General features: G+C 41.4%; 1 protein-coding gene across 1 annotated transcript in view; it reads left to right on the forward strand.

Moving 5' to 3' along the window:
* Positions 1 to 18,646, forward strand: part of TET1 (tet methylcytosine dioxygenase 1) — a 130,992-nt gene extending 112,346 nt beyond the window's left edge. The window contains exons 8-10 of the mRNA XM_033940547.1: positions 9,980 to 10,120; positions 11,135 to 11,453; positions 17,534 to 18,646. Coding sequence (XP_033796438.1) covers positions 9,980 to 10,120; positions 11,135 to 11,453; positions 17,534 to 18,594 — 1,521 coding nt within the window. The 3' untranslated portion in view covers positions 18,595 to 18,646. The remainder of the gene's footprint in view (positions 1 to 9,979; positions 10,121 to 11,134; positions 11,454 to 17,533) is intronic.
* The last annotated feature ends 3,211 nt before the right edge of the window (positions 18,647 to 21,857 follow it).

Below are 21,857 nucleotides of genomic sequence, written 5' to 3' on the forward strand. Positions count from 1 at the left end.
TCCAAAGGAAACAAATTTAATTTTAGTCATTGTATATAGTATCTGTAAATGTGGGGGTGTACTTTCAGTGAGATATATGCACTCAGTGCTTATGGACAAGAGTATAACCAGATAGGCCAAGTGGGTGGCATGATAACCTCACCCCCTACTCAGCCTTCCCCCATGTACACTAGGTGATTGGGGTCACTTAACTCTCCTAACCTCCCACCCCCCCAAACCTTTAAATTGTATAGGTTTTTGCTACCAGCCAGCAGCAAGTCATTCCCCTTGCTCACACCAGCTCTGAGCCTTCCCTCTGACACAACTTTCTGGTCCTGAGAACAGGAAGTTGCTTCAGAGGGAAGACTCAGGCCAGCACGAGCAGGGGGAATGTGTTGATGCTCACTTCTTGCAAAGAACCAAAGGATTTAAAGGTAATGGGGGGGGGGGGGGGGAAGGGTGGAGGTAAGTGACCCCTGGTCTCCTAGAGGGAGAGATGCTGGGAATCTTCAGCTGTCATGGCTTGGGGCTCCCTGCCAGCCATATTGCTGCTGTGCCACTTCTGAGTGGGCCTGAATCCATCCATGGCTATGCCACTGCTTACGGAATATGTGGTATGCGTGTAGTTTCCAGCCCTAAACTGTACGTGTCTATACTGTACCCCGGCCACTCTTTTTGTCGTCATATACTTGTGCATCTATGTAGATGGGGTAAATTCTATATATATGATGCTCAAAAAAATCAACATGGAAATAAACCCGCTTAGTGCTATTCTAAAAACTTTGCTTAAATTTAGTTGTGGGTTCTAGTGCTAAGCCCTGTTCTATAAACTGTGCCTAACTTTAGGTGTGACCATTTACATCAATTAAAACCTGGTGCAAAATTTGGACCTTTTAGTTTGTAAAACAGATGTTCATGCTGGACGTCATCAGCATATGAACATCCATGTCTTGTGTATTTTAGAACAGGTTGTACGTTGGCAGATCCTATTTAAAAATACTTGAAGAATAGATGTTCATGCGTGATGATCTGTCTTGGACATCCTTATTCTGAGTTGAATGTTCTTTCTAAAATGATGTTCCACACAGTGGTAGGTAAGCTAGCCATTGCTTAGAGAACACAGCTTGTAGTTTTGTGCCTACACAAAAAGGTTTCCTGAATTTATTACTCAAAACATTATTGCTTTGAATGAGAGGATAATAAGTATTTATTTGTCTTTTTTATTAAACATTATAAGAAACAAAAACTATTACAAAATCATATTTTATGCAAACAGTACCCACCCCAACCCCATAAACCCATTGTCTCACACTCCCATTTTAGGCTACAAACATTGCACCCATGGCTTTGGTTCTCAAAGCCCTATGCACTGCATTTCAGGCAGTAAAACAGTAACCCTTATCCAGGCCTCCCATCCTAATACCGCTTATAATCAGGAGACGCAAGGTGATGTAGAAGATCAAAACTCCCCTCCTTAGGGAGAGAGACTGAATGCAGTAGTCCCCTATTAAGAGAAATATCTTATGGTTAGGAGTGTGTCTCATACTTTGAAGTTTCATCAATAACAAAACTTGGAATCAATTTTGCCAGCCCCAGTAAGAGAGCAGCACTTTCCAACATTGGAGGATACAATGTTTTCCCCACAATACAAGCCTTACTGGTAAGAATTTGAATACCCTTGTTCTTTTTTTCCTCTCCTTCAAATTGAACGATGGAGAGTAGCTTAACAGGTGGAGCTACATACCTTATTGAGCCGGAAATTAGAATATTAGGTGTGCATCTAGACAGAAACTTATCTATGAAGGCATTTACTTCAAAAAAATGTTTCTTCATCTTGTGCAAATTACACACTATTAAATCTTTTTATGACCCTAGCTCATTTAGAATTTTGTTTCATTCCTTAATTCTTAGCACCCTAGATTATTGTAATTCAGTACACCTTGCTGGGCAACATACAAATTTAGTTAGATTACATAAAATTCAGAACATGAACATGTCAGTTCGCTTGATTTTTGATTTGCGGAAGTCTGATCATGTTACACCATATTACAGAGAGCTCCACTGGCTTCCATTTGAGGCTCGGGTATTATCCAAATTTGGGACCATCTGTTATAAAGCTGTATATGGGCAGGCACCTGAGATTTACTTTTTTTTAGAGTGGATCGCCCATTGCATTTTGACGTCTTTATTCATGTTAAGCTGGGATAGGGAGTTACGTACTCTGTGCATTCGTGTTCATATACCCAGTTTAGAAAACTATTAAAATCGACTCTATTTGTGAAGTTTCTTGGAAATTAAATGTGTTTATGATTGCTCTGTAGATCACTGGGGTTGTCCAGTCTCTTGTTTCTTGTAAATCGCAGCAATCCGAGAGGTTTTGCGGTCTAGAAATGTGATGTAATATCTGTGATTCAAAAAAACTTACTTTTCTCATACAGGAAGCCCAGCAGATGAGCCCTACTTGATTGCTCAATCAGACGGTCTATATATTGACCAAGGAGATTTCATTTTTGGAAGTGGTAGTACAACAACTTGAACATGGCTTCATGATGAGGGTTTTCAAGAAGACAACGGATAGAAATACTTTTTTACATTCTTCGAGTTGTCGCCCTTTGCATTTGAAGCAAGATTTACCTTATTCACAATTCTTACATTATAGAAGAGTCTGTAGTGCTGATGGAAGCAGTGGAAGTAAAATCCAGATGTCTCAATCTATCCTCTTTTTTTTTTCTGGAGCCATATTCGGATTAGCCCCTAAATATATAACTCACCTTTTCTCTTTCACAACCAAGAGACATAAGAGAAGCTCAAACTCAAATTTTGTTTCCCCACCGGTTAGAGGACGTAAATTTAAAAAAACATCTTCTCGCACATCAGGCAGCATTATGGGGTAAAGACCTGGAACAACTGCTTATGCCTACTACTTATGGGGAATTTAGGAAAAACCTAAAAACATATCTGTTCCTTAAGTATTTAGGTAACTGGCCTGTACAATCTTAGTCCACAATATCTGATCTCTAGAGCTGTTTATCACTAGCTCTTAACTTTGTTAATTCTACTCAATCTGTAGCATCTTTTAATCATTGTAAACCGCATAGAACTTAACGATCCTATATATACGGTGGTATATAAACTGTTATTATTATTGTTCATATGGTAACCCTACGCCACAGCAAATACACCGAATAAAGCCCATAGGAACTGAATGGGCTTTGGTGCTTTTGCAGCAGGGGAATCGCTAACGCAGGAATAAAGCCCATAGGAATTGAATGGGCTTTGGTGCTTTTGCAGCAGGGGAATCGCTAACGCAGCTTTGTAGAAGGAGCCCTTAGATGGTAAGCCTTCTAGGGCCAAATTTCACTATAATCCTTAACCAAACATTTATTAAAAAAAAAAAAAAAGTGACTCAAACATCTTTACGGTTTTTCGATAGGTTTTCTAAGTCACACAAAGGATCAGGTTAGCAAATAGCTTGTTTTCTGCCACGACCCATGTTACTTCTTCAATTTTCACTAGCAATAGAATTCATCGCAGGAAAATTACTTTTGCAGATTAATTAAGATGTTATAGGCTTAAGTTAAATCCTGAAAAATATAAAGGCCTACTTTTCTCAAAATCTGATGATCCATCTCCAGTATCTACATATTAATAGCTGGCTGCAAAATACCAATAGTAGAATGCATTAAAATTCTAGGGGTAAAAAGTCAATCAGAAATGTAATTTTAAGGCTCATATAGGCAAAACGTGCTTTTCTCTCTTTGTATGATTTATGCACTATGTCCCCTGATCATGAAAGAATCAACAGCAATTCCAGAGATACAAAGTTACCCAGTTCCAGGCTGCAGATTTTAGGACAGTCCTGGATTCCTGATCATCTCATCATAATGCATTATGGGACTTGCAACATCAATTTCAGTGGGCAAGATCGGGCACTATCAATCCCATACTGCTTTGGGATGTTGGTTCAAAACCAGGAGTGACCAAAAATCTCCAGGCTGAAACTGGGTAACTTGGCATTACTGCAATTCTTGTATATTTCCTGGTTATGAGAAAGATTTCCGTATAATAGAGGTAACACACCTGAAAATCTGTCCCCCTTGGATTATGTTTGGTTGGTTGTAACTTCTTCTGGACAATTGTGCTTTGTAGAGCAGCCAGATAGAGATAAGGCAAGTGAAATAAACAAACAAATAAGCAAACCAAAGGCTGAAAAGTTAAGATAAAGGGCAGCCATCATAGAGGTCTACAGGATCATGAATGGAAAAAATAAACCACGAATAAAAGGTTTGTTTATTCTGTCAAAAAATGCTAAGATCAGGGGGCATCCAGTCAAACAATTTGCTAAGGATCAGCTTGCTATTTTGAAAAATTCAGCTCGGGGGGCATGAGTAAGTGGGGATTGTTCCTGCCCCCTGCACCTCTGGGATGATGAGTAGGGGGACCAGGGAGGGGATGTGGAGTTAGGGGTGGGGTGAAAGATGCATATAGAAACATAGAAACAGACGGCAGATAAGGGCCACGGCCCATCAAGTCTGCCCACCGCAATAACCCTCCCCTACCTTTCCCTGTGAAGTAGCACAACACATCTGCATTTTGGTGATTATGGGCACTTCTAGGAGCTTTGCACTATTTTCATGCAAATTGCAGCAGGCTTGTGGTCAGAAATTGCAGATATTTCTGGACATAGGAAGAACCATACAGTTACATTGTGGGTTATTTCTTCGACTTGCACTTGAACAGGGGCTTCCAACTAGAGAATGACACCGGGACAAATTTTTCCCCGTCCCCACAGGAACTCATTTTCCTATCCCAGAGTATCCCTGCCCCATTCCTGCAAGCTCTATCCTCATCTACACAAGCCTCAAACACTTTAAAATCATAAGTGTTCGAGACTTGTATAGTTAAAACAGAGCTTACAGGAATGGGGCAGGGACAGGAACAGCGACAAAACTCGCAGGGAAATTGAGTTTCTGCAGCAGCAGGGACAAATTTGTCTCTGTGTCATTCTCTACTTCCATCCCAGTCCTCGGGGTACACCCAGCCAGTCAGGTTTTCAGGATACCCACAATGAATATTTATGAGACTGATTTCCATACAATAGAGACAGTGCATGCAAATTTATCTCATGCATATGCATTGTGGGTATCTCGAAAACCTGATTGGATATGTCCAAAGGACTGGATTGAGAATCCCTGCACTAGGAGCTACTTGGTTTTTAAGTTCCCATGCATATCTGATTACATTTCAAGAAAATACTTGTTCTTGAATCTTCACAGTTGGAAAAAATTTCTGTAGATAGGAATGCTTGATTGTGTATGTGGGTAGAGGACATCAATAAGGGTTAGATAGAGCAGAAATTTTCAACCCAGTCCTCAGGGACCACCTGGCAAGTTGGGTTTTCAGGATAACCGCAGTGAATATGTATGAGATGTTATTAGCTTCCTCTATTGTATGCAAGTATTTCTCATGCATATTCATTGTAAGTAAACTAAAAACTTGACTGCCCAAGTGGTCCCTGGGGACTGGGTTGAAAACTCCTGAGCTAGAGGGTTTCCCTTTTTTGTTTTCTTTTTAGTTTATATCAGGGGAAGGCAATTTCAGTCCTTGAGATCCCCAGGATATCTGCAATATGTAGGAGATAGAGTTGCATATCAAGGAGGCATGCCTATCTTTTTTTTCCCTGCAAATTCATTGTGGATATCCTGTAAACCTATACCAAACACCGTGCTGGATAGTAATACTTATTTAGCACACAGGCCTCAGACCCTGTAAACCTGACATGTCTGGGGATCTTGAGAATCAGAATTGCTTATTATTTAACTGATTTTTCCCTTTTTAAAATTTTTTTTAAATAAATGGTTCTTTAAATATTTGAAAGGTATTAATATAGGATTAAATATTTTCCAGCGAAGGGAAATTGGTAAAACTAGAGGACATAAATTGTGGTTGAGAGGTGGTAGACTCAGGAGTAATGTTAAGAAATTCTTTTTTATGGAGAGACTGGTTGATGCCTGGAATGCCCTCCTGAGGGAGGTGGTGGAGAGGAAAATGGTGATGGAATTTAAAAAAGCATGGGATGAACACAGAAGATCTCTAACTAGAATAAGAATGGGCACATTTTCACGGTCTGAATCCCGCAAAGGAGATGGTTTGGATAGGCTCAAGTGAGCTTCAACGGCAACTCTAATAGTTAGAACCTAAGGATAGTACTGGATGGACTTCGAAAGTCTATGGCCCAGAAGAAACAAAGAAAAAAGACAATTTAATCATGAAATTGAAATGCATGTAGTTACAGGGCAGTCTGGATGGACCGTGCAGGTCTTTTATCTGCTTTCATTTACTATGTTAAACCTATGCCGGGGGATCCCCAACCAGTCGGGTTTTCAAGACATCCTTAATATACATGAGGCATATTTGTATGCCTGTCACCTGTTATATGCAAATCTGCCTCATGCATATTCATTAAACTTCAAACAAAATCCTAATCACATATACTTTAACAAATTATTAAATCTTTTTATTACATCATTTATTAATAATATATTAACCATTAAACAAACCACATCACATTTCATACAAACTTCACATAAACAGAGCCCTCCAGTTCATTCAAACCACTTAAAATTTTCACTTTTAGAAATTCATTAAATATTTACCCATGTGACCGGGTAAAGCGCTAACCAGCAAACTTTATACTTGACCTATAACGATGCTTCTTTGTTGCATACGCTCTTAGATCACTTCAATTTCCATATATCCAGTTGTACTCTACTATTCCACAACAAGAAGTGTGCACATCATCTACATTAATCAAGCTCAACACGATTCCGTGTTTCGCCAGTAGGCGTCTTCAGGAGCTTCATCTGGTCACGGCTCTGCTTCATTTAAACATAGTACCAAAACTTATACCATCTAACTAACATAAACATAAACATAACCAATATTATCATCAAATCCATAGAGGGGCATAATAAAAAAAACAAAACGTCCAAGTCCCCTTTTGGCCTAAGGCCTTAAACGTTGAAAGTAGAAGCAGGGAAAATGTCTATTATCAAAAAAAACGTCCAAAAGGAGGTTTTTTTTGATAATGGCCTGACTACGTTCAGCTGTTTAAACGCCCAGACCACCACTACGTCTAAACTTATACCATATAATCAACCTAAAAAAGCCTAAGCCCCAAACGTCCAAAACAAGGGCTTTTAGGCGAAGAAGGAGCCAGTCCTTTGCCTAAAAGCTGGATTCTGTAACCGGTGTCTGTCAAACACAACATCAGTTACAAATCCACTCCCCCCTCCCCGACGACATCGGGGCAAGAGGAAGCCCAAGCCCTCTTGCCTGAGGCACCCCCTGACCTCCCCGACACTATAGGGGCAGGAGGGAGCCCAAGCCCTCCTGCCCCGCGATTCCCAAACCCCCCCAGGGCCGAATCAGTTGGGGCCAGGAGGGAGCCCAAGCCCTCCTTGCCCAGCGATCTCCCCCCTCCACCACATGATCTGGCCAGGAGGGAGCCCAAGCCCTCCTGGCCCGGTGATCTCCCCATCCTCCCCCCTCCACCACACAATCCGGACAGGAGGGAGCCCAAGCCTTCCTGGACCGGCAATCTCCCCCCCACCACATGATCTGGCCAGGAGGGAGCCCAAGCCCTCCTGGCCCGGCGATCTCCCTCCCTTCCCATCATCACACAATCCGGCCAGGAGGGAGCCCAAGCCCTCCTGGCTCGTGACCCCCTCTAACCTCCACCCCCCACTAAAATACGGGCAGGAGGGATCCCAGGCCCTCCTGCCCTCGACGCAACCCCCCCAACAACCGCCCCCGAACTCCCGATTTGCTCCCCAGCCTACCCGTGACCCCCCGCCGACCCCACAACCCCCCCACCCCCCTTCTCTGTACCTCAAAAAATGTTGGACGGACAGATGGGTGCAGAGCCCGCCCGTCTGGCCGGCCAGCCAGCGCAGGAATAGGGCCAGATTGGCCCAGGCGGCTCAAACCCCGCCCACAGGTGGGGCCTGAGGTGCCTGGGCCAACCAGAATAGGACCCAACCTGGCCCATGTGCATAAGGCCCCGCCCACAGGTGGAGCCTAAAGCTCCTGGGCCTATTCTGGCATTCATGAAATAAAGATGCAGGAAAGAGAGCTTTAGATTTGTGTGTGACATTTTGGGGAAGGGGGAGCTCAAGGCTTTTTTCCAGGGAATATTCTATGGTGATGAATACTGGCACTTTTCCCATTATCTATTAAAACTGATCCATGGTCCTAAAGTATTAAAGAAAAGCTTAGACTTTGCATACTCCAAAGAAGAAGCATTGTTTTCAGCCAATCCAAGCAGGTCCAGAAGAGAATATGAAGGTGAATGCTGTAGTCAGTGCATAATAGCACAGCCCGTGAAATATGGGCAATATGAGCTAGAGAGAGGCTGAGTTGCCCAGATGACTAAAGTATTTGTGATTTAGTGATCTGATTATACCACTCTTGGGAATCTGGATACACATCAACTCCAATATATTTGCATTCTGCACTGTACAGGAGGAAATAAGAACATTAGCCTTACTGGGTCAGACCAAAGGTCCATCAAGCCCAGTAGCCCGTTCTCACGGTGGCCAATCCAGGTCACTAGTATCTAGCAAAAACCCAAAGAGTAGCAACATTCCACGCTACCAATCCAGGGCAAGCAGTGGCTTCCCACATGTCTGTCTCATTAACAGACTATAGACTTTTCCTCCAGGAAATTGTCCAAACGTTTCTTAATACCAGCTATGCTATCCGCTCTTATCACAACCTCTGGCAATGCATTCCAGAGCTTAACTATTCTGAGTGAAAAAATATTTCCTCCTATTGGTTTTTAAAAGTATTTGCCTGTAACTTCATCAAGTGTCCCCTAGTCTTTGTAATTTTTGACGGAGTAAAAAATCAATCCACTTGTACCTCTTCTACATTAAACTAAAGAAAGAATCCATCTTGTTAGGGTTTCTGGTTCAGTTTTTATTTGTTTGCCCAAGCCCGAGTTGCAGTAAGGAAGGTAGTTTACTCAAAGCTGTGGGTAGATCTGGTGCAGTGGGAATGAGTAGTTGCACATCATTGGCATAGATATAGAATTTTAAGTCCATTGATCGAAACAGGTGAGCCAGAGGCTTAAGATAAATATGAAATAAGATGGAAGACAGTATGGACCCTTGTGGCACCTGACTTGAGAATATAAATTCCTGCTTGTCTCTTATGAAAATATTGCCTCATGTCTACTTGGATAAAGGTCTTTTAATTAAGGAATGTGCCCAAGTGATTGGGAAATAGGGAGGGAGATAGGAGGCAAACACCACTGATTACTATTGCATAGGAAAAGCTCTCTCTCTCTCTCACAACAAGACAGTACCCTTTAATAAACTCTTTTCTTCAAATCTATTTCACAAACACCAAATTAAACAATCTTCCTCTTTTAGGGCACCTTTTACAAAGACGCAGTGGCAATTCTGGCATGGCAAATATAATAAAGACCAATAGAAACTGAATGGGCTTCATTGCATTTGTTGTGATGGAATTGCTAGTGCAGTTTTGTAAAAGGAGCCCTAATTGTATTACCTAAGTCCAGCTCAGCCTCTTATTAGTTTTCTTTCAGGGCCAGTTGAATCAACATTCTTGATGACACCAGTTAATTTTATTGATTAAAACAGGTATTACACTATTGTACGTCATTTTAAATTTATTTGTAAGCCGCTTAGTTACCCTGTGATTTGCAGGACATCAAGAAATAATAAACTTGAACTTGAGTTATTTAGGTTTCCCACTTTTATTTATTTATTTTTTTTAGAACATAGCATACGTAATTCATTGAGGAAGCAGAAGATAGATAACCAAAATCTAAAAAGTTTGCATTTTTATGGAAACAGTTCACTGGTTTTGTCTGGCAGGGACTAGAAGTTTGAAAAATGGGAGCATGTCATTCACTTCTAGGAAGTTTCCCTGTTAGCAGTATATTTTATCATATGTTGTTGAATTTTTTTTTCAGGTGGAACTAGAACACATCGCACCAGATTGTCGGTTGGGTTTCAAGGCTGGTAGTAGACCTTTTTCTGGTGTGACAGCTTGTATTGACTTCTGTGCCCATGCTCATAGGGATACCCACAACATGAACAATGGAAGCACTGTGGTACGTGCATATTTTTAATTTGCACTTTTATTGAAATCATTCCATAAGCTATATGTTCTTTCCAATTCAGTCCATCTCAAATTGTATATTATACTATAATTGTATAGGGGCTTATTCATAGAAACAGAAATATGATGGTGGATACAGACCACATGGCTCATTCGGTCTGTCCATCCGCAGCATTCACTATCACCTCCTCTCCCTAAGATATTCCAAGTGCCTGTCCCACACTTTTCTTGAATTCAGACAGTCCTTGTCTCCACCCATCTACCACATTTTCTGTAAAACCGTATTTCCTCAGATTACTCCTGAGCCTATCACCTCTTATCCTCATCCTAGGGGATCTGGCCAATCGGAATCATAGGCCACTCCCAGTGCATTCCAGAATGCACTGTGAGATGGGCCTAAGATTCGGGTTGGCCTAGGTGCCTAATGCCCCCTCCTACAGGATGCCCTGGGGCATCCCAAGATGCACTGAGAAGGTGCAGGCCCGCTATACTAGCGAAGGTGGGCCTGCCGGCCAGACGTATACAGAGCCGTCCAGCCAGCCATCTAACACAGGTTAGAGGGGGCTCCGATTGGGGGGTTCTGGTGTGGGGGTCTGGGTGGGGGGTGGCCTTAAGCGTCAGTTGTGATGATGTGACACATGTATACTGTATGTACTTGTATTGCAAGACTTTGCTTGTTTAGAACAGTCACTACACTCTTGCAGTGCCAGAGAGAGAACCATCAGCTCAGTTGTGATGATGTGATGCATATATGCTGTATGTACTTGTATTGGAAAAAATTGCTTGTATATCAAGTTAAAATTTAATAAAATGTTTTGCTTGTCTTGCAAAACACTTGCAAACCAAGTTACTTGCAATCCAAGGTTTTGCTGTATACTGTAAATCTACCAATTCATGAAAGGTACCCATATTTTATAATAGATCAGCCACTTTGAGACTTGTGTGCTGCAATACATTCCATCCTAGATCTTTCAAACACTTCTAAAAACTGTGTTTTAAATCCTAGGTTTGTACTTTAACAAAAGAAGATAATCGTTTAGTGGGGACAATACCAGAAGATGAACAGTTACATGTGCTTCCACTTTACAAGATCTCCCAAACAGATGAATTTGGCAGAAAGGAAGGACAAGAAATAAAGATAAAAACAGGGGCAATACAGGTGCTGAGAGCTTTTCCTAGAGAAATACGAATGTTGGCTGAGCCCCTGAGATCAGCAAAGAAGAAAAAGGTAGCAACCAAGAAACCTGCAGCTGACAAACATTCAAAAGCAGGAAAGCTGAAGAGTGGGTCACCAGATAAACGTGGTAAAGCTCTTCAGCGTTTAGGTAAGTGGAACTTATCTGGTTTTACTGATGTGAGCATTTTGTGAAAATAAATCCTTGTAGAAGTAAGTTTAAATAATGCATGCTGACTCTTTCACCACAGAGGAATATGAATATTTGTCTCACCAAAAAATGAAGATGTGTAAATGGTTTGAAGTTTCAGTTGATTGTAGGAGGTTGTTGTAGTGTGACTCCTTGGACAGGTCTGGGCCCTTAGTAAACATAGCCACACAGTGTTTAAAGTTAAAAAGGAAATATTTATTTACATGTAGAGAAATGTGTAACTTTTTCTCTCCACTAGCCAGGGATTCTGGACATACAAAGTAACTTATACTCAAACTCTCTCCCTTATCCTGCTCCTACAGGCCAATTTCACAAACTGGCTCATCCTTCCACTAGGCCAAAGGTAAGCAATTCCGATCCTCGAGAGCCGGAACCAGGTCAGGTTTTCAGGATATCCACAATGAATATCATTTATCGTTTTATCTGACCAGATCAAGGACTGGTTTGTTTCTTATTTTACTGACAGATCATCTAAGGTCATTTTTAATGGCACATCATCTGAACCTTTTACCACCAAACACGGAATACCACAAGGTTCCATTTTGTCACCGTTGCTCTTTAACATCTTTATGTCGCCCCTTCTGACGGTGGGCCAATCTATTGGCTTTACCACATTTGCTTATGCCGATGATGTGCAATTAATCCATCCCATCGACCTTAACAATGTAGAGGAGGTTGCATCCATTAACCATAAATTAGGAAAAATTAAATCATGGTTAGACTCAAACAAACTGTCTCTTAACATCAACAAATCAAAACTTATGATTTTTCCTTTTAAAGAGGGAATAACGCTTCAGGCCCCCCTGAAGCTCGAATCGCTCCCCATCAAAATTGTCCCTACTCTAAAACTGTTAGGAGTTACTTTCGACAGTAAATTTTCTTATCATACTCACATTAGTACGGTTGTTCAGAAATGCTTCTATCGACTTAGGATGATACGTTCCCTTGCAAAGTTACTAGAACCAGCCTCTTTGAACACATTGATCCACTCTCTAGTAATTTCTTGCATAGACTACTGTAATGCCCTGTACAAAGGCATTACAAAAAAGGAAATTAGACGGCTTCAGATTGTACAAAACACAGCTATTAAGATCATTTGTGGCGCAAAGAAATACAATCACGTTTCATCTCTTCTAATCAGTGCACATTGGTTACCAGTCGAACATAGAATTAGTTACAAAATCTTACTTTTAAAATTTACAACAAGATTAAATAATCAATCAGAGTTCATTAACAGACTTTTAATTCCTTATAATACTTTAAAATCGCTTCGTTCAATGTCTCAAAATCTTCTCGTTATACCTTCTTTAAAATTAATCAATACATTGCGTTCCAATAATTTTGCTGTCACTGCCCCTACTCTCTGGAATTCGCTGCCTAACTATTTGCGCAATGAATCCGAAATAAAACAATTCAAAGTAAAATTAAAAACATTCTTGTTCCGGGATGCTTTTGGACAACAACTGTCCTCTTAAGGACAAAAAACTTAAAATTATTACTTTTTATCCTAACCTACTGTGTTTTCCTTTTTTGTTTCACTTTTCTTTTACGATTGTAGTTCTTCCCCTCATTTCCTATTGTTTGAAGTTGGTCTATATGTCTTATTAAGTGTTTTAGATTTTATCTAGTATCCTGATTTTTAATATGTTTTTATGTAAATTTTAGATTGTACGCCGCTTAGAAATCTAATTAATTTTTTTTTAATAAACTATATGTATGGATGGATTTGCATGCGCTGCCTCCTTGAGATGCAAATCTATCTCATGCATATTTATTGTGGATATCTTGAAAACATGACCTGGCTTCGGCTCTCGACAACCGGAATTGCCTACCCCTGCACTAGGCAACTTGTTCATTTTGTCTTCCTGGAATCCCAGCCCTCCAGCTTCAATATTCCCCATACTGGGCACTGCTTAGCCCTGACTTCCCAAGTCACTCTGTCAACCAGATTATAAAATAAACATATCTTACCTCAAATCTGCTTCTGTCACTTACAGTGTAGCAGTCTCTACCAAGGCCATTCTTCTTCCCCAGCCTTTTCCTAGGTAGTGCAGATCTGCTTGCCACACCTTTGGAGTCCTCTTCCCTCGGTACCTCCTCAATTTGTTCAGCCTAAGGGCATTTAAACTTCTACCTGCCTGAGCTCTGCCCCTTGACGCAACAGAATTGCCCCACCTACTGTAAAGTGGTTTACTCTTAGCATCAGTGAACCAGTGCTCCTGCTGTAAGGGGGCTTAATTTCAATATTAGTGAGAGAGTACTCTTCACTATATCACCTGCTCTCTCACATACCCTCTCCCTCAGCTCAATCCTCATAGGATGAGCATCTACCACAACCAGGGGCATCCCCCCAAAGGGCTGAGGGTAGCCATCCCATAAGACACCCAGGACCCCTCCCAACCACTAGGAATCCCCGAGACTGTCCCAGGGCCACAACCCTCTCATTCATGCCATGCCTTCAGCACCCACATTTGAACAGGGTAAAGTAGACACAGCAGCCATTGGGCCCTGCTACACCAGTAGTCCCACATTGTCCAAATTCCTATCATAGGGACATTCAGTCCAGTAGAAAACAGCTGGACTGGCGCTCTATCCATTAGTCGCATCACAATCTTCTCATTCAGCAGCCATCAGTACTAATCATCTTAAAACCAGTTACTATCACTAGAAAACCTCATCTCTCCAGACACAGGTATCTGCCTTCTCCATGTCACCACTGGACCATTTTCATCATCTGAGTCTTCTCCCTCTGCAATAGGCAGACACTCTTCCATTCTGAGTCTGACAACTACTACAATCGGGTCCTTACGAGCGTTGGAGGTCTGACTTTTGGATTCTCTGATCCCTTGACACATCCACCACTGGAAATGGGAAGAATGTAAGCTTCTATGATTCTCTTGGACAGCCAAGCTTACCTTTGAGGCATCCCCATCTTGACAGCTTCCATATCCATGGCATTCCACTCCTGGCTTTAAGCTTCTTCCTTCAAGTTGCCTTGTTACACGTTGGGCTTCCTTTATTCAAGGCACTGTCCATATTCCTAAGGGAAAGGCCTTGGTGGGTCAACTGACTTCTATTTCTTAAGTTACCATTGCCCTGATGCGGGGACTGTACTTGATAGCTCCTCTGTAGGGCTGGCGGATGGGTTCCCATGTCCTCATCCTTGTACTCCATTCCTTCTCCAGTACCTTCCTTCAGGCTGCTTGCTGTTCCTCAGGAGATTTCACATTCTTCTGGCCAGGAATTACTTTCACTGTCTCCAGACATGGACTACTTCCCATCTTTGCCCAGAGTACATGCACCCTGGTTCTTAAGTACAGAATAAAACTGAACTACAAAACATAGTGGACAGCCACTCCTTGAAAATTCCACTGTGGTGTTCTTCACCAGCCTCTCATTAAATCCTTCCATAACTCTGGGATGACCAACAAGTCACTCTCCTTAATATCAACCAGGCTATTCCCCTCTCAGCTTGCATTCTTCAGCCCCACTCCATGAACTGCTTCATTAAACCTTGGACTTCTTCCTTCATGGAATCCATCATTTGTGAAGTCTTCCTGAGCTGGCTAGCCACTCCCTCCTTACAGCTACACTTCAGTCAACTGGGCATGCTTTTGTGTCAGCTGACCCTGTACTACTTGTATCTCAGTGTCCAGCTCTGATACTTTCTTTTAGTTCTCCTGCACTTCAACATACTTATTATTGAGCTGATACTGAGTCTTCACAAGTTTCTGGGATAACACTTTATTCTCTTCCAATGCTCTTGTATAAGACTCTGGTGAGACCTCGTTTAGAATATTGTGTACAATTCTGGAGACTGCACCTTCAAAAAGATAAACAGGACAGTCAGTCCAGAGGACAGCTACTAAAATAGTAATGTATATACTCGAATATAAACCAACCCGAATATAAACTGAGGTAACCTTTTTTCCCCCCCAAAAGGTTGACTCAAATATAAACTGGGTGGGTTTATTGTTCAAGTGCAGTGCCTTACCCTACCAGGTTCTGCACCCTGTTCCCCTTCCCTCGCTGCTCTGCCAGGCTCTGCATCCAGTCCCCTCAATCACTCCCTCCCCTGCCAGTTTCTGCACCCAGCCCCCGTCCCTCCCTTCCAGGTTCTGTACCCTTTCCCCCACTCCCTCCTGATGCCTTGCAGGCCTCCACCAGGCCTGCCGGAGGGATCCCTCCCTCCTCCTGTTCCAGGTGATTCTAATTATTTTTATCTCCCTCCCGCCTCCCCCATGTATCTTAAGCATCCCTAGTGGCCCAGCGGTGAATTGCAGCAGGAGCTACTTTCCTTCATTCCTGCCTGTGTAGAACCACTAGCTAATTAGCTGTTGTGAGTTCTCGCGGGACCACAACAATTCACAGCAGCCAATCAGCTAGGGCATGGGCATGGGCATGGGCATGGGCAGGAGTGAAAGAAGGTTGCTCCTGTCCGTGCAGAGCCGCTAGCTGATTGGCTGCCGTGAACTCATGAGACTGTCTTTCACGAGTTCACTGCAGTCAATCTCGGAAGCCATTTCAGAATCTTTGGATTAGCAGTGGTGACGGCTTTAGCAGCAGTGGGAGAAGCAAGAAAAGTTAGGCTCTTTCCTGCTCTCAAAGAAGCCACTAGACCAGTGTTTCTCAACTTCTTTAAGCCAAGTACCCCCAAAGACTAACAAATACCAACCGAGTACCCCTGCTCAAGTTCCACTCCTGACCCAACCTCCATAATAATAGTACTAATTGTAACACAATTTCTTCCATCCATTTTTCATATGCACACAATATAATTTTATTAATACATAATGGTAACCACAAAATTAAAAAAACACAGAGCACACTATACGCAGAGAAAATATGAATTATAATTTATATTCAGTTGTTTTTTTTTTCAAAGAGGTCAAGGCACATGACTTTAAAATATGCAGTCAGTAACAACTATAGAAAAATAGACAAATATAGAGCAAAATATAGACAGCAGATTTTGACGTCATGGGGAAGGCTTGTGAACTGGGTGCATGCAGCAACTCACACGCTGCATGCGGCCGGCTCACAAGCCTTCCCCCCATCAATTCCAACATCAGAGAGAAAGTCCTGGGTCAGCCAGGCAGCGATTGGCTGGCCCTGAACCTTCTCTCTGATGTCAGAATTGATGTCGGGGGAAAGGCTTGTGGGCTGGCTGCTGCATGCGCCATGGCTTGGAGTTGTTGCTGGGGGGAAGGGGGATGGAGCGTGTCAGCTTTGGGGGTGGGGGTGGTGCAGCGGGCTTGCAGAGGGAGACAGGGAGGCATCCCCTACTACTACTATTTATTATTTCTAAAGCGCTGTACATTTTAACATACAATAAGTCCCTGCTCAGAAGAGGGGCAGGCAAGGATCCCACCGGGAGACATCCCTGGCACCAGCCAGGCCGTGTACCCCCAACAGGTGGCCCTCGTACTCCTAAGGGTACACATATCGCGTGTTGAGAAACATAGCACTAGACCACTGGGGACATTAAAAGGTATTTGGGGAGGGTGTCCTGTATCTCAATTGCTGCAGTATTACCGTGGCAGCAGTTCCCATTCCCACAGCACTGCTGTGGAATGGTCAACCATTGCTGTGGTAATACCGGGCAAAATTGGCAAAGTTTCCCCATTACCATGGGAATTCCTGTGGTAATGGTTAGTGTATCGGTCTCCACTAGGTACTGCAGCCCTGCTTGCTGCATCTTTGGAGTCCTCTACATTCAAGACCTCAAGGCATTTAAACGTCTCCCTGCCTGAGCCCTGCTCCCTTGACTCAACAGGGTTGCTCCACCTATCCTAAGGTAGTTTACACTTTATCATCAGTGAGCTAGCACCGCCTAATGTAAGGGGACTTAATTGTAATATCACTGAATGAGTGCACTTCACTATACCACCTACTCCCTCACAGAGGTGTAGAAGACTTTTTCTATTCATTCTTAATGTTTCATTAAATGTCTTGCATTTATACCGAGATATATGGGGGGTATCTTTATTTACTTACTTATTTTTTTATGTATTCTTAAGGGAACAAAACTACTCCTTTGCAACACTTCTCGGGAAAAAAGATGAAATCTCAAGACCGTCTGAAGTCAATGAAGCGTGCTAAAAACTCCCTTAGTAAAAGTAACCAGTCCACTCCATGCAATGGTGATACTTTACACTCCTGTCCCTCAGCAACATCTATGTGTGTAAATGTTCTACACAATGATTCTATTTCTAATGGATGTTTGGAATATAGCAATGGTCAGCACAGTGCAGCCCCATTCACGAAATACAATGGTGATCCGTCAGCTGGAGATTGTGTTTTACAGAAATATGGCATGAATGGGGTGCCAGATGTGTCAAACACTAGGCTGTCCAACCACAAAGTCCAAGGTCCCTCTGACTGCATAATTGACCAGAAGCCATTTGACGATCAAAACTATCAGTCTCCGCTCCCAAACCCTCCTTGTCCTCAGTTGGTTAGCTCCTGCAAAACGTCTTCGCCACTGAACGCTAAATCAAGGCATACAAGTCGAAATGAATGTCAGGTGGAACCGGGCAAGTCATTTCAAGATGCAGACAGTGATTCTGAGATCAAGGAGGAGCAAATTGGCAGCCTAGTGCCACCAGCAGCGCATGGAGAAAAGGAAGAAGAGATGTGGTCAGATAGCGAGCACAATTTTCTGGATGAGGAGATTGGTGGTGTGGCTGTGGCACCTTCGCACGGCTCCATCCTGATTGAATGTGCCCGTCGGGAGCTCCATGCCACCACGCCAGTCAAAAAACCCAACCGCAGCCATCCCACCCGCATCTCCTTGGTTTTTTACCAACACAAGAATTTAAATAAGCCAAAACATGGACTAGCAATTTGGGAAGCCAAAATGGCAGGGAGGGCAAAAGAAAGGGAGGCTGCAGAAAGATTAAGATGCGAAAGCAGGACTACAAAACCAACAACCCAGGAAAGCAAAGACATTTTCTGTGAAGAATATGAGCTGAACCAAATTCCTTCCCGCAGGGCATTAACAGTTACTCAAGATAGTGTCATCACGGTGTCTTCTTATGCTCTTACGCAGGTGACAGGGCCCTATAACCATTGGTTATAGGTTTCCATAGGTGATGTACTGCCTTGTGCAGTACAGGATTTTTTGTGTTTTATGTGGGTTTTTTTTTTTTTTTTTTTTTTTACTGCACTGTGTCTTCTTAAAAGGTGCTGTCAAAAGGAGAAAAGGTGCTGTCAGAAGAAGATTTTGCATAACGTTTACGGTAAATTCACTTCAACCATTTTCATGGCTGAGGTTTTAAACAAAAAGTGACTAAAACTGTGACTTTTATATCTTCCCATATGGTGGTGCTCAAGCACATTCAAGCAAAAAAAAAAAAAAAGAAATACAGAGAGAAAATTTTTGTAGTTTAAATGCATTACATGACAAAATCGCATGTATATTATGAGCCTTCATAGTCCTTTGGCTTACTTGAGGAATTTATATTCTGGTGCTTTAAATGAAGTCTGTTTACTGCAATTTTACTGTAAAGAAAAACAAATCACTTTTAAGTGTTTTAACTGGTTCACCTTTATGATTATAATATTAAGCTATACAGTTTTAGTTCTATTACAGCTTCTGGTGCTCGACCACATGGAACAAAGAATAAGCTAAACTATTACTACAAGGTGACGTGGGTACAGTAACTTCCAACCATTGCTAGAAAAGCCAGGTGAAGCATTTTTATTTCTGAAAAGAAATAATGAAATTCAGTCAGTTGTCCTCAGATATTACATTTTTTTTAAAAACTTGTAAATATGTCCATAGTGGTGGTTAGAAGCTGTTTTTAAACTGTAAAAATATATTTTAAAAGCACTTTCTATTTTTTAATTTAACTTAAAATAGCATAGTGTCATTTTGTTGGTTACTGTTTTGTCTATACAACAAGAATTAAGATTTTGTTTTCGTGGAACTTTCATATTATTTACATCTGACATTTTGTATACTAATCAAAATTAACCATGCACATTATTAGGAATAAGAAGTATCATCAGTTTTAGTATTGATGGTAGAAATTAAGTAACGGATTATTTGTTGTATTTTTCTTTTTTTTTTTTTTTTCTTTTAAGATTTGAACTGATTGTGATTCATTTTTGCAAATAGGCAAAGAGGGGTAAATGTTCTCACTAAACCCAAGTATCATGATGTGGTGTGTCCTGGTGCTTTGAATCCCTCAGAGGTGCGATCAGTCATAGGATTAAATGCCCCTCAGGCTGCCTTACTCTGCTGATCTAAAAAATGATAATAAAATATTTTGATATGGAAACTAGATGAATTTAGTGTTAAGAGATTACACAGTCCCCGCGGAATATAATTAGCTGCAATTGTTAGCTGAGCTTTACAGCTTGGAGAGATTTACCCATTTGGATTTTTCACCGGACAACCGTAATGTTTTCTCAGTCCAAGGAGTTTATAATCTATCATTCTGTTGTAAAATTTAAGGGAAGGAACTTGATTTATATTGTACTTTACTATGAAAATTATTTGTATCAATGCAAGCTGTGTAAATGTATCTTCTGTTATTTCAGTTATGGATATTACCAAATGAATATACTGCTATGTTTCTTTGGCATTAGAAAAAAGTGCTGGAGAGCATTTGGGCTCAATTTAGCAACAAAATATTTGTTCACTTTTTTGGTGTACTAGCTTGTGCGTGGCTAAACTACAGAGCCTGACGCAAGCTGTACGCTTCCCATTCTGGCCGAGTTTTTCTCAATATTATCCCTGCTTTGGCCACTGGAATACGATTACGTATGCGGAAAGCCATCTGCCGCGCTGTCTGCCAACCCTTTTAAGATGTTTCATCCAGTCCCTTCGCAGCATAAGTTGGTAATTGTCTTCCAGAATGAATCGAGGTGAGACCGAAAAAAAATAGCCCTGTGCCAGGGAATGACACTGTCTCTCCTGTAGTGCCTGTTTTAGTCCTTCTGGCTCTGAACAGTTTTGATTTGGATGATAGCATATTTGCTTTGGACTGGATTTTCAAAAGAAGGGAAATAGATTAGCTGAAATTTCTCTTTCAGATTTCTGTTATACTTCTAGAAGAGGCCAGCCTTTATGAGTGTATCAGTTTCACAGTTTATAAGGTAGCCCTTCTACAATCAACTGATCCAAGATTTAGTAGGTCAACCTTTGTCAAAATGAAGTATCATTATAATGCATTTTTATAATATTCATAGATCATGGTGGTGGATGTTGTCGGGAATGGCAACTAACACTGGCTTCTACAGAGCTGCGGTAGAGGTTTTTTTTTACTGCGGGCTGGCAAAGTAAATGCTCTGCCACTTATAGAATTCCTAGGAGCTTAAATTATCTTTCCCCTCGTTAAAAGGCGTTATCTATATTGGAAAATTAGGGAAATCTCTTCACTTTAAAATTACTGAGTTTTGGAATAACTTTCCTGTCCAGCTGCGTAATTTGGGCTCTTTCCAGTTATTTCGAAAACATCTGAAAACGTGGCTATTTTCAAAAATGTAAATTTCGCTGCTCTCTATATAATCACTAATTCTTATTATATTTTCCTTTTTTCAAAACTCTTGTAAACTGTGCCGAGCTCTATCCTTATAGAGAAGATGTGGTATATAAGCTTAAGGTTTAGTTTAGTTTAGCATTTGCCTCGCCAGCCTGTGGTAGAAACCTCTACTGTGGCTTTGTAAAAGGAGCCCAAATTTGTTACCAAAAAAAGTCACCATTATAGATTTTGAATAAAAAACAAACAAAATATCACACATCAGACAGCTCTCATCCTGTAAACATATTTTTAAAACTAGGAGGCCACCATTTTGTAAATCTAAACCTTGTCAATCCACCTAAAGGGCCCAGTCCTTACCTCTTATCCATTCAAACATGTAGCCACTCCTGAAGTATTCCCATCATGCCTCCTTGATTCCAGTTTAATCCAGGCTTTGGCTCAAGTTGCGCTTCTGCAGAGCCTTCTCCTCTTTGTTTAGTCTTTCTAAAGAATAACAACCAAATCTTTTGAAATGACCCAATATTGCCATTCATTTTAGCAATTGATTGCTCATTTGAGGTGATCAATTAGGATTAAATTTTGCTACTCTTTAAAGAGGTCCACGTTTATTATCATTCAATGTCTTATTGTTCTTTTTCATTAGGTTATATTGCCATCTATCACAATTTCCGCATATGTCTCTGTTTCCTTTTATCCCTAAGGAAGCAAGGATTAATTGTAAGGCTGAGCCAGGCTTATGTCTGCCACATAGTTGAACAGCCTAGGACAGGATGGTCTTAAATGATATATGTTGCTAGAACAGCTGGAGATATGCCTACTAAATGTTTTATAGATGAAAGTAATCTAGATTCAC

This window comes from Geotrypetes seraphini, chromosome 4 (genome assembly GCF_902459505.1).
Source record: "Geotrypetes seraphini chromosome 4, aGeoSer1.1, whole genome shotgun sequence".
NCBI lineage: Eukaryota > Metazoa > Chordata > Amphibia > Gymnophiona > Dermophiidae > Geotrypetes > Geotrypetes seraphini.